We start from the raw sequence: 15,792 nt of genomic DNA, 5'->3' as shown, positions 1-15,792 counted from the left end.
TATACTCAAAACACCAAAAATATTTGACATATCTGTTGATTACTAATCCACATATTCAAACCAAATCAAATTATATGTTTAGTTTATGTATTTTGATATATGTTATTCAAATTTGTATGTAATATAATATTTTGTTTATAGATTTTGAGAAATTTAAAGTATATAATGAATTTTAAAATTTTAAAAATAATTTAGTGGGTTATCCGAACATGAACCGAACCCACAAAGATCCAAACAGAACCTGAAATGAAACTTAGAAATATCTGAATGGAGCTGAAATCTTTGACTCCGAAAACCCGAAACCCGAATAGATCCGAACCGAACTCGAATGGGTACCCGAACGCCCACCCCTAATTCAAATCAATGCTAATTAAGATTTTATATATATAAAAAATGGTATGCTATTTTCAAAAAATTTCTAATTATAGCCTATATTATATTAAATTAGGAGTACTATATGAATTAAATATAAAAATTATTTTGAATTAATAAACTAGCTTGTTTTATTTTTTAAATAATTTAAATATCATTCACTATTAAAACATGTTAAAATTTGTAAAGCATGTATAAAATTTACTTATAAAATCCTGCTATATACTAAAACTGTAGACGCTAAAGTATATTTGTTGAAACACAAAAAAAAAATGATCCTAAACAAATATTTATTCTATAGTATAACTAAATAAATTTTAAAAATATTTTGTATGGAAATTGTGAAAATTATAAATATATATTTAGGATAATGTTATCTATTTGATTATTTCAAGTTGTGAATTTATTGTACCGAACTTGATGTTATATCTTATGTAATAACAAAGTAAAATATATAGAAAATTTTTTTATATATTAAAAATATCAAATAAAAATTATAAACAATAAAATTATAGAATTACATTATATATAATAATAAATTATTAATAACATCTTCAAAATATTTACAATTACATTTATAAAATAAAAATAATACTCGCACGGACGTTCGGGTCAAGCTTTAGTTAGGATTAAAGTAGTTCAATGATTCTATATATTATTAGCTAATTTAAACTTCACAAACAAGTTTCACTCGCCCACTTAACCGTGCTAGATTGTTCCGAATCCCTTAGACTATCAATCGCCGTTCTCGATGGAAGATGGTAACCACAAGAGTGTGGGGTTTACCTTGTTGCCTCGGATGCCGGTTCTCTTATGGCATCACCGATGTAGCTGGTCTTTGATGATTTCATCGAGGTCGTAACTTTCACTGATTATGAAGCACTAAAACTAAACGGAAAAAGGAGGACAAAGATAGCAAACCTAAGGCCGAGCGGCCATCAAAGCCTCGCTGCCACTGGCGAGGCAGATACCGCATCCACCAGAACCATACCTGCAAAAAATGGACCAGAGAAGAAGCTGTGCTAAACATGTCTGAGCTCCACTGACCTGCATAACTCGGTTAGATGGATCACATTGTCAATAGCTAACAAGCGAGAGCCACAACACTGGGATACGCAATTCCTCCTAATGGAGTCACCGAGAAACCAACGAGGTCACAGACCACATGAACCTGTCGCCTCCCTCGCCGCAGTCAACCCCGAGAACCGGGAGAATGATAACCTTATGCTGACATACTCTGTTTCCGGTGACAACGGAAACAGACCACAAGAAGAAGACCAGAAGCTGAACAACCAAGGAGCTACGTCGACTGAACTGATGCAAATGTTATACACTTTTGTTTCGACTAATATTTATATCTAAAATATGATAATGTTGTTACACTGATGCAAACGGTGTTATTTCCCCCCATTACGAATGCTAGCGAGGATAATGAATCAGCAGGAAGAGTCGAAAACAACATCATTTAGGCTTTGATTTGTGGGCAAAACAAATAACTCATGACGTCTTTTTGGGTTAATGATTAAATATTCCTTTTCTTTTCTTTTTATTTTTTCTGACGGACTCAAAGATTTTAGAGCATCATTATCCAGAGTTTTTTAGGGTCGGATTCCTATGAGAATATAAGAAACTGTTTCTTAAAGTAGTACTTTAAGACCATGATTAACCCATGGTTCTTAGAGTGGAGTTTTTAGCGGAAGTTAAGAAACTGTTTCTTAACTTTTAACTAAAAAAGCTAAGAACCGGTTCGTAAAGTCCTTATTTAATAACCGGTTCTTAGATTTTTTAGTTAAAAGTTAAGAAACAATTTCTTAACTTCCGTTAAGAACTCCATCTTAAGAACCCGTGGTTAATCATTCTCTTAGCATGATTATCAATGGGACTTAATTGGTGGTCCTTAGAGTTTTTTATTGTTATTTCTAGATTAGGACATTGTTAAGGATTTTTAATGAAAATGGTGATTATTGGTTGGACTTTTTGTTGGTCCTTAGGTTAATTTTTTTTTTAAAATAACTAGTAACATATATAAGATAAAACATATTACCATTTTAAGTTGAATAACTAATAAAAAAACAAATTTATTCATTTAATAGAAAATTACAAACATTTTATTACATTTCATTAAAAAAAAATACAAACTTCAGAAATAAAAGCAAACACACAACTTATTCAAATCATAGAAACTTATAAATTATATGTTATTTGGAAAATGTCCAAATTTAGCCCATATATTTTCAATCAGATCATTTTTTAATTGTTCATGGGCTTGTCTATTCCGAAGGCTCGTTCGACGATCCATTGTACTGCCGAGATTCGAAGGCATGTTGACGGAAAATGTATCCACTTCTTCTCTTTCTTGAAACTCAAATTTGTTATACTGAGTGAATGATGACCGTTCATCTTCGACAATCATATTATGGAGTATGATACATGCTCTCATAATATTTCTTATTTTCTCTTTATCCCATAACTTAGATGGATTTTTGACAACGGCAAATCTTGCTTGCAGGACTCCGAAAGCACGCTCAACATCTTTTCGAACAGATTCTTGGGACTTAGCAAACAATGACTGCTTTTCAGTTTGTGGTAGTCGGATAGATTGAATAAAAGTCGCCCATTTCGGATATATACCATCTGTTAGATAATATGCCAGATGGTACTCCGTTTCGTTGACATAATAGTTTACTTGTGGCGCGATGCCGTTAATAATGTCATCAAAAACAGGTGATCGATCAAGAATATTAAGATCGTTCATAGTACCTGGAGCTCCAAAAAACGCGTGCCATATCCAGAGGTCATACGAAGCTACCGCCTCCAAGACAATTGTTGGTTTTCCGGTTCCTCGTGAATACATTCGTTTCCAAGCGGTGGGACAATTCTTCCACTCCCAATGCATACAGTCGATGCTTCCAATCATCCCCCAGAAATCCACGTTCTTCTCCAATATGTAGTAGTCTTTCCAAATCCTCCGGTGTGGGACGTCGTAGGTATTCATCGCCAAACAAGGTGATTATTCCGGCGGTAAAATTGTGAAAACATTTTCGAGCCGTTGTTTCAGCAAGACGGATATATTCGTCTACTGTATAAGCCGCACCACCGTATTCCAATTGTCGAATTGCTGCAGTACATTTTTGTAGAGGTGAAAGACTTGACCGTCCGTTTGCATCTTCTGATGGTCGAAAATACGGTATTTCTGTGGAGAGACGATGCACAATACGCAGGAACAAAGATTTGTTCATTCGAAACCGTCGCCGGAATAAACTGGTAGAGTATATGTGGATTCTCGCTAAAATAATCATTCCAAAGCCTGTTGTGGCCTTCTTCTCGGTGTCTCTCTATAAAAATACGTTTTTTTGCTCTTTTGGTTCTGGTATAGGAGCATAGTTGTTTAAAAATTCTTCAAAGGGGGAATCAAGATCATCATCATCATCATCATCTTTGTGGTAATGATAATGGGAGGAAGATGCCATTATAAATATATCGAGAAATGGTTGTGATTGTTTAGGAAATAAGTGAGAAGAATTTTGATGTGTAATTGTTTAGGAAATAAGGAGAGAAAAGATTTGTGTATTTGTAATCACAAGAGCAATCTCATATTTATAGATATGAATTTTGTAACAAGACCCGTGTGACAGTCCGTGAGTTTGTGATTTCCTAAACAATCACATGTGATGGAGAATCTATTCACGGGTTATTAAACTTAGTGTGTGTTGGAGATACATGTGATTGTTAGGTATAGATACTCTCTGTTTGGTTGGTGATGAAAGAAACGAAACACATGTGCTTAAAATGTGTGTTGGAGATTATGGAGTATGATACTTATACGAAATCACATGCTCAATTAGTAATAACAAAACATAGTACTTATAAAAATTTACAAGTCTCCTTGTTCATTGGAAAAAATACACCCCTTAACCGTCTCCTTGTACAGCTTCATAATGAGTTTCATACTACAAAACACAAGCTACTTAGTTCACTCTCCTCTTAGTTCAAACCTACTTTAACATTACGAACATGGATATTACCATTACTAAAAGAACCAGACCACCTAGTACGAGTTCAAACCCATTACGAAACGGAGATTTTTTTAGATAACTCAGAGACAGTCTTCTCAAGCACAGCCAACTTCAGCTCACTCTCATAATGGAGATCTTTTACCTGGTTTAGTTCTGACTCGTAGTCACTCACAGACGCAAGATAATCAACCTTATCAGAAAGCAGGGCATACTGTGTACCTATGGCTTTGATCTCCTCTGTAGCCGTCACATCCCACCACTTGTGTACATGGCAGTCTCCATCGTCGATGTTCTCACAGGTGTAGAACCTTCTCCCCGGGTCAGTTCTTGTGTAAGATGTCCTAATAAGCGGTTCGCCATCACAGTAGCAATCCTTGGGGAAGCCGAACTCAACCTCCGGCTGCGGAGGGTACTGAACCCGCACGGCTTCTATCTCTGCTTGGTCCAGCAGTATATTCATTTATGTGGAGTTGTTTCCACTGTCTGCTGAGTTCCCTAAACCATAATCCTCCGAATCAGACGGCTGCGTGTAGCTATAATCCAATCCAATGACCTGAGAATAATAAAAATGGCACACGTAAGTTTTGTATGTAAAATAACAAGCAGAGTTATCATTATATCAAACATAACATCACATAACATCAAGATATACATGTACATAGAACACAAGACAGAAACTGATACGAGAACTTCATAGAAATTACAAACATAACAGATTAGAACATAGAACACAAGACACAAACTTAGACCAACACAAAAGCAACATTTTAATAGATATTACATAAGACAGAAACTTCGAATTGAAAAACTAGAAGAGTTCGGCCAACAGCTTGTTCTTGACAGTTTCTTCACTCTCACTTAGTGGATCCTTCTTAGCAAGGAGAGTGTCTAATATCGCCAGCTTCGACAGTTTCTCCTTCCTCGCCAAATCTTCCATCTTGAGCTCCAAAATGCTCTTATAGTCCTCAATAGTCTTTCCTTTACTACCATTCCTGCTTGCTTTCGCAGCCTTGATACCTTCAGGACACATTGAAGATTGGGAACTGACCTCACCGACATGTGCGCTTGAAGGTTGGGAACTAACCTCACCACTCTTTCTCTTTGAACCGGCCGTCTTAGGTGTGTTCAGGCTTATCCACTTTTGTTCATATCGCAGGGCACACCACGCGTGCTCGAGGGTAAACTTGTGTCCCTGATCAGAGTAGAAGATTTCATGAGCCACCTTTAGAACGTCATTGTCACTCTGACCGCTGGTTATTTGTCTCTCTGCAGCTGCGAATGCGGCACAGAACTTGTTCGTCTGATCATTGATTCTGTGCCACCTCTGCTTACAATGAACATTCTCTATGTTCTCATGAAGAGTTATTGCAAAGTATTCATCTACGCGTTTCCAGAAGGTCCTTAACTTCTGTTCATTTCCAACAACAGCGTCCTTTGATGTGTTTAGCCACGCACTAATCAGAACCTCGTCATCACCCGGCGTCCATTTCCTTCTCACCATACGCTCCACAGGTGTGTCCTGAGGTTGGGATGTAGCCTCAGACTGTTGGGAACTGAAAGGAGGCATTTCTGAGGCTCCAATGTCGACACTGGAAGGAAAACTTTCATAAACATTATTATTCTGAACATTATTATTTTGTACGTTGTGAAGAAGCCCCACATAACCAGAATTCTGGCTAGATGGATTCCTTGGATCCATAGGAAGAAGAACAGAAGAGATTATAGAGAATGGGAACGTTTTCTTGTTCGCAAAGAGAAGAGAAAGACGATTTGGAGATAGTAAAGCTGAAGTGTTTTCTATGGGATTTAATAGGAGAAACTTTAACAAGTAATAACTCCATAACCACCTAACCATTATCTACCTATGTCTAATCAGATGTTATTACTAAACTACAACTACAAAGCTATCAGCTCTAGTTTAATGGATCATTAAATTTTAGTACGAAAGCTATTAGCTATAGTTATTACTAAACTACAACTACAAAAGCTATAAGCTACAAAGGGAACTACAATACAAGCAGATAACACAATTTCGTTTAAGTAACTTCAAATCCAAACTACAAACATGGCAATCTCGTTCATAATACTCACAGTCTTATCACTAATTTTTAGTTACTTCAATACAGAACTAAAAGTTTAGTTACTTCAATACAAAACTAAAAGCTATCAACTTTCGTTCAAAAAAATCAAAAACAACAAGCATTCGAGGCAATAATTTATACTGAACTTGAATACAAATCTAAAACCTATCTAGTTTCCTAACAAGAAATTACAGAAACCATATCAACTACAAAGCTATAGACGAAACAATATCAAAGAAAACATCAACGATCATCATCATCAATAAAAAAAACTGAATTTAATCTACCCAACATATCATCACAACCAAGAATCACACGAAACTAACATGCGGAGGAACTAGATCGAGAAACTGAACTTAATCAACCAAACATATCATCACAAAAAAGAATCTACGAAACCCGACTCGCAGGAACTAGATCGAGAAACTGAATCTAATCTACCGAACAAATCATCACAACAAGAATCTACGAAACCACATGCGGAGGAACTAGATCGACAATGACATCCTAAGGATTTGAAAACGAAAGAGGAACACATACCTTTTAGATTGAAATCGGCGGAGAATGAGGTTGGAGACAGACTCGGGATAGACTCGTGAGGGATCCGGGAGAGATTCGGGATGAAATCGTCGTTGTACTTTATCGCCACATGTGTCGCTGTCGAGAGAGAATCGGAAGACGGTGAGATCGATTTGGGAAGAGAAAATCGAGTTTCCCCTACCCGACTTTTTCCGCTTCATCTCCACTCGACAGGTGGCAAAGAAGGACGAGCAAAAATCGACCTTGTTTAAGGCCCGTCCCGGAACATTATCACCATTTTGTATTTATTTTTGGGCCGAAAATGGGTTAGGACCCAACTTTAGGACCCCGATAATCATGGTCTAAGAAACAATTTCTTAACTTTTTAGTTAAAAATTAAGAAACAATTTCTTATATTCCCTTAAAAATCTCACCCTAAGAACCCTGGATAATGATACTCTTAGGCCTAAAGCAAAGTTTCACTGTATGTTTTTCAATGTTTGGTTAAGACTTACGACTTAGATACCTCAAATCTTGTATACTTCTTTATCTCCTATGTCTAAGTCCTAACATTAATATGTTAACAAAACAGACGGAGCTGGATGGGCCACGTAGTCAGCGACAAAGAGAAAAATCACGGACTCGAACGTAGTAAGCATGGGCCTTTTAGTTTGAATCCCATCCTAGCTAACTTCCAAAAGCAAAAGGAGTATGTGTGCGTAGTAAACGTAATGCTTGAAGTTTTGATGTGAGCCACATGATTTGGGAGATGAAGAGAATCTTTTTTACGTGTTTTTGCGAAACCCACTTGGCAAACATAAACAGTCGAAGAAGCTGTGACGAAGAAGAACGCTACGTCATCGACTAATTGCTCTTTTCCCTTTAAAAATATTCATTTTATGCATGGGGAAATCTAAAGCAACGTGGTTCTTTAAATCTCGCAACTTATTTTTTTACTAATACGCTTAAACTCGGTTATAAGCATAACACAGAGAAGTATTATTACAAACTATTAAGCTATTTGTATCATAATTAATTAGAACTTTATTGCATGTATGCCGAACATATGCCAATTACATGCAATAAATCTTTCTTGACGAAAATAAAAGTTAACTTACGTTACTAAAGTTCAATTAATCGAACGAGGAAAAAAACGTTAAGATCTAATTTTCCTGTGTCATGTTTTTGACGATTTGTTAACTGATTTGAACATAAAGTAATTAAATGAAAGGTTAAATAGGTAAAAAAAACTAAAGAAAGTTCAGGAAACAAACTCAACCTATCATTCATCATCAACACATCCTATAAATACATATGCTGATCCTTCGCTACATCATATCAAGCTACTGACGATCCAACTTAAAGTTATATTATCTTTCAGACTTCAGATTCTCCTCTATTTCACTCAAACACTAAAGCTTCAGAAAATGGCAACGGCGTCGTTTAACATGCAGTCAGTCTTCGCCGGTGGACTGACCACTCGCAAGATCAACACAAACAAGCTTTGCTTTGCCGGAAACTTCCATAATCTCAAGAGGAATTATCCGGTGGGAGTGAGATGTATGGCTGAGGTACGTATACTTTTCTCAACTTTCTAAAATCTAACGGTCACTATATGAATATGAAATCGTGACCGTCTGGTTGTTTGACTTTGCAGGGAGAACCCATGAAAGATGAGTCTGCAACCTTCGACCTCGGCGTCTCAGCCTTTGCCCAAGTCATCGTCGCCACCACCTCCTCCTCCTACTAAACCTAAGGTGAGTTGTTACTGTTAGTTATTTTTTTTTGGGGTAAAATTGTTACTTATTAGTTCCATGTTTTTGTTTATTTTGAAACAATTCAAAGCTCTTTCGTTTCATGTAATTAAACATTTTCGCTTTAAAAACAATTTTTTTATTAATTATTTGGCCTATGTTCACTAAATATGTACATAATTTACTAAAAGCTTATCCAAAACTTGTATAAAAAGTTTCTCAACAATCGGAGCAAAAATTATGTATATTTAATTATGTTTTGTACAGACGTGAAAATAAGCAATACACACAAATTATCTTCTTAAAAATACATTTGACATTTTTTGTTCTTTTTGCCGCTGATTTCATATTAATTAAAGGGAGGGTTGTAGACGTTACATATATAAAATACTGTAGTAATAATTAACAATTTGGGATGGAAAACACAGGTGAGCACAAAGTTTAGCGACTTGTTAGCGTTCAGCGGTCCAGCACCTGAAAGAATAAACGGGCGTTTAGCAATGGTTGGATTCGTGGCTGCGTTGGCGGTTGAACTTTCCAAGGGCGAAAACGTTTTAGCTCAGATCTCCGACGGTGGTGTCTCGTGGTTCCTCGGTACGGCGGCGATCTTGACGCTTGCGTCGCTTGTGCCCCTTTTCAAGGGCATAACAGCCGAGTCCAAGTCCAAAGGTTTAATGACATCAGACGCTGAGCTTTGGAATGGGCGTTTTGCGATGCTTGGTTTGGTCGCGCTGGCATTCACTGAGTTTGTCAAGGGTGGGACTCTCGTTTGAGAAGAAGAGATTGTGTACTACAAAATTTGCCCCTGAATTCTGTATAGTATTCTGGCTTGTTTTAGGCCTACTCTGTGTCTTTTACATATGGATTAGTGACATTTGAAACTTTGGGTTAAAACACTTTGGCGCAACTCGTTTTAAAGTTACAGGAATACGAGAATAAGATGAATTCAAAAAATGGAATACGAGTAAATGGAACAGTAGCAGTTATAAAATAAATGGAATGGAAATATAAGGCTGCAACTGGTTTTAAGTTACAGGAATACGAGGAATAAGATGAATTCAAAAAATGGAATACGAGTAAATAGAACAGTAGCAGTTATAAAAATAAATGGAATGGAAATATAAGTATCTACTTACATGAATGGTAGTTATTTGCAGGAATGTAGTGGAATGAAAATAGATTTATTTTAAATTAATAAAAACTCTAATTAATATAAAATTCTTATTTTATTTTCATTCCTTACATTCACGAGACTTTTTGTTGCTGAATGTTTTCAACTACATTCCATTGCATTCCACATATTCCATTCCATTCCATTCCTTGCATTTTATTTTTAATTCATCTCAAATGGTAATATTTTTATGGAATCTTCATGAATGACTCATTCCATACAATTCTATTCTAAGTATCTACTAACATGAATGGTAGTTATTTTGCAGGAATGTAGTGGAATGAAAATAGATTTATTTTAAAATAAATAAAAACTCTAATTATATAAAATTCTTATTTATTTTTTCATTCCTTACCTTCACGAGACTTTTTGTTGCTGAATGTTTTTCAACTACATTCCATTTCATTCCATTCCTTGCATTTATTTTTAATTCATCTCAAATGGTAATATTGGAATCTTCATGAATGACTCATTCCATACAATTCTATTCCAAATATGTGCATCCCGTTGCAGCCTTTGAATTCAGTTAAAGCAGTGGCGTTGGTTAATTTCAAGTTCACGATCAATAGTCATAACCTTAATGCTTGGGAAAATATTAATTTACCAGCACTTCACTCTCCATTTGAGGAGATTTATTGATCAATATTTGGTTATTATAAGGAGATAATCATCAAGATAAATTAGAACGGTCTTATATAAACTATTTGTCAGTATGCATGGGTAAGAAAAACACAAAATGCAAGTTTCCTTTCTAAATGTTTGGATTTGCATTTGTTTTAGTTTTATATCAAATAACAATGTGTTTTTGCTGTAATCAGAAAACTATTGATAGAAACCTAAAAATATTTCTTTATTAGGTTTGAAATAGTAAAACATTTTTTTATCACTGAAATTAGGCATGAGAATTTTAATCCACGGGTCTCACTCATTTGACTGCTGCAGAGCGGGTGCTTGTCGAACGATTTGAAAAAATTAATCGCAAATATCCAAATACAGATGCGGATCAAGTCTATTTTATGTGGGATAAATGTGAGTTGGTGAATTTAAATCGCGAGTACCCACTAATCTATAAATAAAATATTTTTTAAAAAATAAATACAGATTTAAAATAATAATTAAAAATATATAAATTTATTTATAAATTTTTTATTATATCATTATTTAGAGAAACTAAATAAAATAATTTCTTTTATTATTTAAATAGTTATCTGTGAGTCTCAAAGTTACCCGCAAAAATAAGAAATTATTACACTCAGAGACAGTTTTAAGTTTTTTATTTCACAATAGGTCAGTTTCTACTAGTAGGACATTTTTTGTAAACTAAGCTCACTCTTAATTTCCTCATTCTTTCATTCTAACTAATTCAGTTACGTAACTTGGAAAAGAAAAACATTATTTTATTCACAGACCAAATTTGATTCGACACATATTTACCTTTAATTTTAACTGTTGGATTTTTGATTTACATCAAAATCAATGATCCAGATTTCATCTCTTACAACTTTTCAACATTAAACGATGTATTCTTGTCTATAAGATTATGACACAAATACATAGAAGAAGACGGCAGAGAGGTATCCAGAGATGGCGACAGAGGCATGACGAGGACGAAGATGAAGACGGAAACAATGACGGTGACGGAGATGGCGGCGTACAGAATGACGGTGACAACGGTGACGTAAACGAAAACAGCGTAGATGACGGGAACGTTGGGGGTCAAATCGTCTCCTCCTCGCCGTGGTCGTCATGTCTCGGGACTAGAGTTGTGGATGTTGGAATCGTCGTCGGTTTAGTCGCAAAGAAAGTTTCACCCGAGCAATAATGGTGAACTTTTGATTATTTGCAACCATGAATTAGAATTGAAATGTAAAACCATGAATTATGATTGAAATCTATCAAATCTGGACAAAATACATAAAAAAAGTAAATAATGTAAAGATCGTGAAAAACAGGTGAGAGAGGCGAAATTAGGGTTTCTGGTCGGCAGTGACCAAGAAAGAAGAGAGAGTATTTTGTAAATTTCCGAAAAATGTGGCTGACTCAATAAATTGTGTGTCATTAATTTTGTATTAATAAAAATTCTTAGTATACATTTTTTGTTTTTACCCATTTTTTGTTTTCCATATTTTCTTCTACTAAAACAACATCATTTTTTTTCCTCTTGCCCCACACACTCACGCATCTTTTCCTCCCCTCTCTCATGTACCCCTTTTTTCATTTTTTTTTTTTTTTTAAATTCATTTTTTTTAGCAGCCGTACTCAAAATCATTTTTTTTTTTTTTTATCATTTTTTTTCAAATTTTTTTTTTTTTCATTGTCATTTTTTTTTTTTGTAGTATGTTTACACTTGAGGATAAAATATATTTGTACACAGACACATATTTGAAGGTGGAGTTTATAATAGTCATAGATCTGATAAATCCACATGTAGACCTCGCTATCTATGTATTTTAATATTTTCTTTCTTTTTTTATTATATTATTTTACTTTTCTTTTTTTTAAATGTCTCTCTTTGGGGTTTTTTTGTAAAGGTTTTCGGAGTGGTGAAAAAAAATAAAAAAAAAAAAAGTTTAAAAAAAAGAAAAAAACAAAAAAAAAAAAAAAACAAAAAAAAAAAAGGAGAAAAGGGCCAGAAAAAGGGGGGGTAGAAAAAAAAAGAAAAGAGCAGGAAGGAGAAAAGATTTTTTGGAAAAATGGAAAAAAGATAGGGAGATGGAGGGAAACGAAGTTTTAATAAAAGTAAGAAGAAAGAAGAAGTGTGGAGAAGAAGGGAGAAGAAAAAAAGGGAAGTAAAACAGAAAAAAAAAATATAAGATATATATATATATATATATATATAGCGGGATAAGGAGGGAAGAAAAAGGGAAGAGAACAAAAAAAGAAAGAGAACAGAAGGGAAAGAAAAAAGAAAGGGAGGAAAAAAGGAAAAGAAGGACCAGACCTTACCGGACGCTGTTAATTAATAATACTATCTTTCTTCTTTTTTTTTTTAGTGTTATTTTAAAGTAGAAGAAGAGCACCGCAAAAAAGTGAAATATTATTTTTTACATTTTAATAAATTATTTAGTGATATTTTTAAATATATAGGTTATTTATATATTTTAGGAGCTCTTAACACTTATCTGGACTCGAAAGAATCTAATTTGAATCCTATCCAAAAATTATAATATTCTAACATAAGTTTAATTTTAGAATCCAAAAACCCGATACCAGTAAAACCAATCTATATCCGTACGTATACTTGAATGTCCATGTTTAACTGATTATGTAAATAAATAAAAAATATGTTGTTAACCGGTTTTGAATTTTTCCACTAATGGAACAATTTCATTTAAATGACATGTGAAATTATTATGGTTAATACGTAAAATAAATGACATCAAATTATTACGGTAAATACAACTGATGAAGTAATTTGAAACAGTGAAGAGTAATTTGAAATAGTGAAAAATAATGTAAAATTTAATAAAACACCTAAAAAATTAATAAATGAACTGGTTTAAAAAAAGATGAAAATCTGTAAAATAAATGCACTTAAAAATAGCCAAAAATTATTTTGTACTCCAGTTTTAATATAATAGATAATTTAAATTCGTGCTCTAGGGTTAATAATTATATTTTGTTCTTTTAACCGTGTATATATATATATGTGTATATATATATTTATTGGTAGAATATATTCTAGTATGGTACATAGTTTATTAAGTTATGGGGGGTGGGGTGGGGGGGGAGTTTTCAAAATCAGTCGATAATTGTTGTTGGTTCTTTACTAACGCTTATAAATGATATTACGAACTATAAAACATTACAGGCGATTTAAATTAATAATTCTGTATACTTTATGAATTTTACATGAGACTATACTTCGGAGTCGGCCTATAAAACACTTGTGCATCATTTTAAATATCATTTGTTTATATCTTGTTTTTTATCTTTCTTTTTTAGATTTGAAACTTTTTTTTTTTTTGTAATAAGCATATTAGAGAGAATATATCTGCCACTAGTGTAGAGGGTTTATTCGGAATCTTAGACTAGAGTGTCCATGGATATTCTAGAGATTTCTTTCAACCAGCTTTACATTTTCTTTGACACCATCAGATTATGCACCCTACGTATTCCAAAGCATCATTCTATGGTCTTAACTTTGACATCTATCTTATAATTAATTTATTTCATTATTCAACACAGTTTAATGTCATTTATCTATTTCAGATTGTAATTACTAATCAAATTGTTTGGACTCATTAGAATGAACATCAAACTGCTATCTTAATACTTTGTAGTATATAATGCAATCATAAGTCTATTTCTTCGTGTTTTTTAAACAAAAATTATTCAATACTAAGACGATGGAATTAAATTAACATAAACCATAATAAAACAGACGCTAAACATCACGTGCAAACTTGTTAGCCATAGATTTGATTTTTCTATTTAGTTTTTTATCGCGTTTAAAAATAAAATAAAAATTTACATATGTAAGAAAAAGCATCGACAAAAAAACTCAATATGGTTTTCTATTTCGGGAAGATATTTAGACAATGATTATCAAAGACAGAACCAAAAGCCAGTGATAGCTTGCTCTTTTTCCGCAACACGAGAAATAAAATTAATTACTTACTAGAAGGATATGGAGCAGTGGGATAGAGAAGCCTAGAAGGTGGTCTGTGAGATACCACCAATAATGTGAAAAATGAAAGTAAGCCAAATAGCAAAGTATTAAAAATGAAATGCTCAAGCCATGTCATTACAAGAAAACATCGCATACCGAGGGAAAAATCGTCGGTATGTCGTCGAATATATCGTTGGAATAACGTTATTCCGACGAAACAAGTCCTCGGAAATAACTATTCGGAATTTCATTTTTCTTCTTCGGAAATCCCTCGGAAATTTCCGACGGAATTCCGAGGAAATGATTTTCGAGAAAACTCCGAGGACCACCAGTTCGTCGGAAAGGTCCTCGGAATATACCGAGGGAGAACTTCCTCGGGATATTTCGATGGACTTTCCGATGGTCCAATCCTCGGAGTTCATCTCTCTTTGATTGATCAATGTGTGATAGTGATATTCCGAATCCTCATTACTAATGGAATCGAAAGGATCTATGAATTGATCAGAAGATCCGTTCATTGGCTAGAATCCGTTACTTGAACGAAACTAGATCTTGTAGAATCATATTGAATATTTGACGATACATTTCGTACCTTGCTAAAAATCTATCCTTGTTTACCAACCACACATTGTCTAACCAAATCCAATTCTCTCTCGATATTTTCCTCAAAAAATCCGATTCGTGCGGATTCTTCCCCCAACTAACGAAGAGATCTTGGTGGAAATTGTCACATATGAAATTGAGCACAATTTTTGCAAAGAATAGCCCGCTTGTTTTTTATTTAATTCGAAAATTTAAAATTAAAATTAAATTGAAAACATATTAGATAATATTCAAAGTTGTACAAAAAAAATAAAACATTCCGAGTTTTGAAAAAAAACTACGGGTCTTGCACGTTCGGGAACACCTCGTTCGGGTACATCCTCTTCATCATCTATCCATCATTTGCTGGTTCAGCCTCTCTGTGCCTCATAGCCCGCCTGTTGAGCCGCCATCTGGGTCTCCAACAAAGATATGCGATCATCCTTGTCCATCAACTGAGCCGTAAGTACTTCTGGATCAACAAAGGCGGTGGTGCCAGAAAAAGGAGGAACCGACCGAGAGCGACGACCAAACCGATCAAACATCCCTTCTTCTTTGGAACCGACTGAAATAGAAAATAGCCAAATTTAAATAATATAAAAAGAATGATAAAATAAAAATCAAGAAATAAATGAATTGAACTTAAAAAAAAGAACTTACAGATTCAACGATTCGTTGATTCAAC

The 15,792-nt window shown here is 34.2% G+C and overlaps 1 protein-coding gene and 1 pseudogene across 1 annotated transcript; one reads left to right on the top strand and one right to left on the bottom strand.

Annotated features, from left to right (window-relative positions):
• The first annotated feature begins 8,304 nt into the window (after positions 1-8,304).
• On the top strand, positions 8,305-9,636 carry LOC106439620 (early light-induced protein 1, chloroplastic). Its single transcript, XM_013881106.3, is given in 4 exon segments — positions 8,305-8,559; positions 8,646-8,671; positions 8,673-8,745; positions 9,171-9,636. Coding segments are annotated over 4 exon segments (588 nt in total). The 5' UTR covers positions 8,305-8,415; the 3' UTR covers positions 9,516-9,636.
• Positions 9,637-14,566: 4,930 nt separating this feature from the next.
• Positions 14,567-15,792, bottom strand: part of LOC125583012 — a 2,627-nt pseudogene continuing 1,401 nt past the window's right edge.

Source organism: Brassica napus, chromosome C3, assembly GCF_020379485.1.
Source record: "Brassica napus cultivar Da-Ae chromosome C3, Da-Ae, whole genome shotgun sequence".
Taxonomy (NCBI): domain Eukaryota; kingdom Viridiplantae; phylum Streptophyta; class Magnoliopsida; order Brassicales; family Brassicaceae; genus Brassica; species Brassica napus.
The sequence above is the reverse complement of the archived record's forward strand: the minus strand, read 5'-3'. Positions and strand labels throughout refer to the sequence as shown.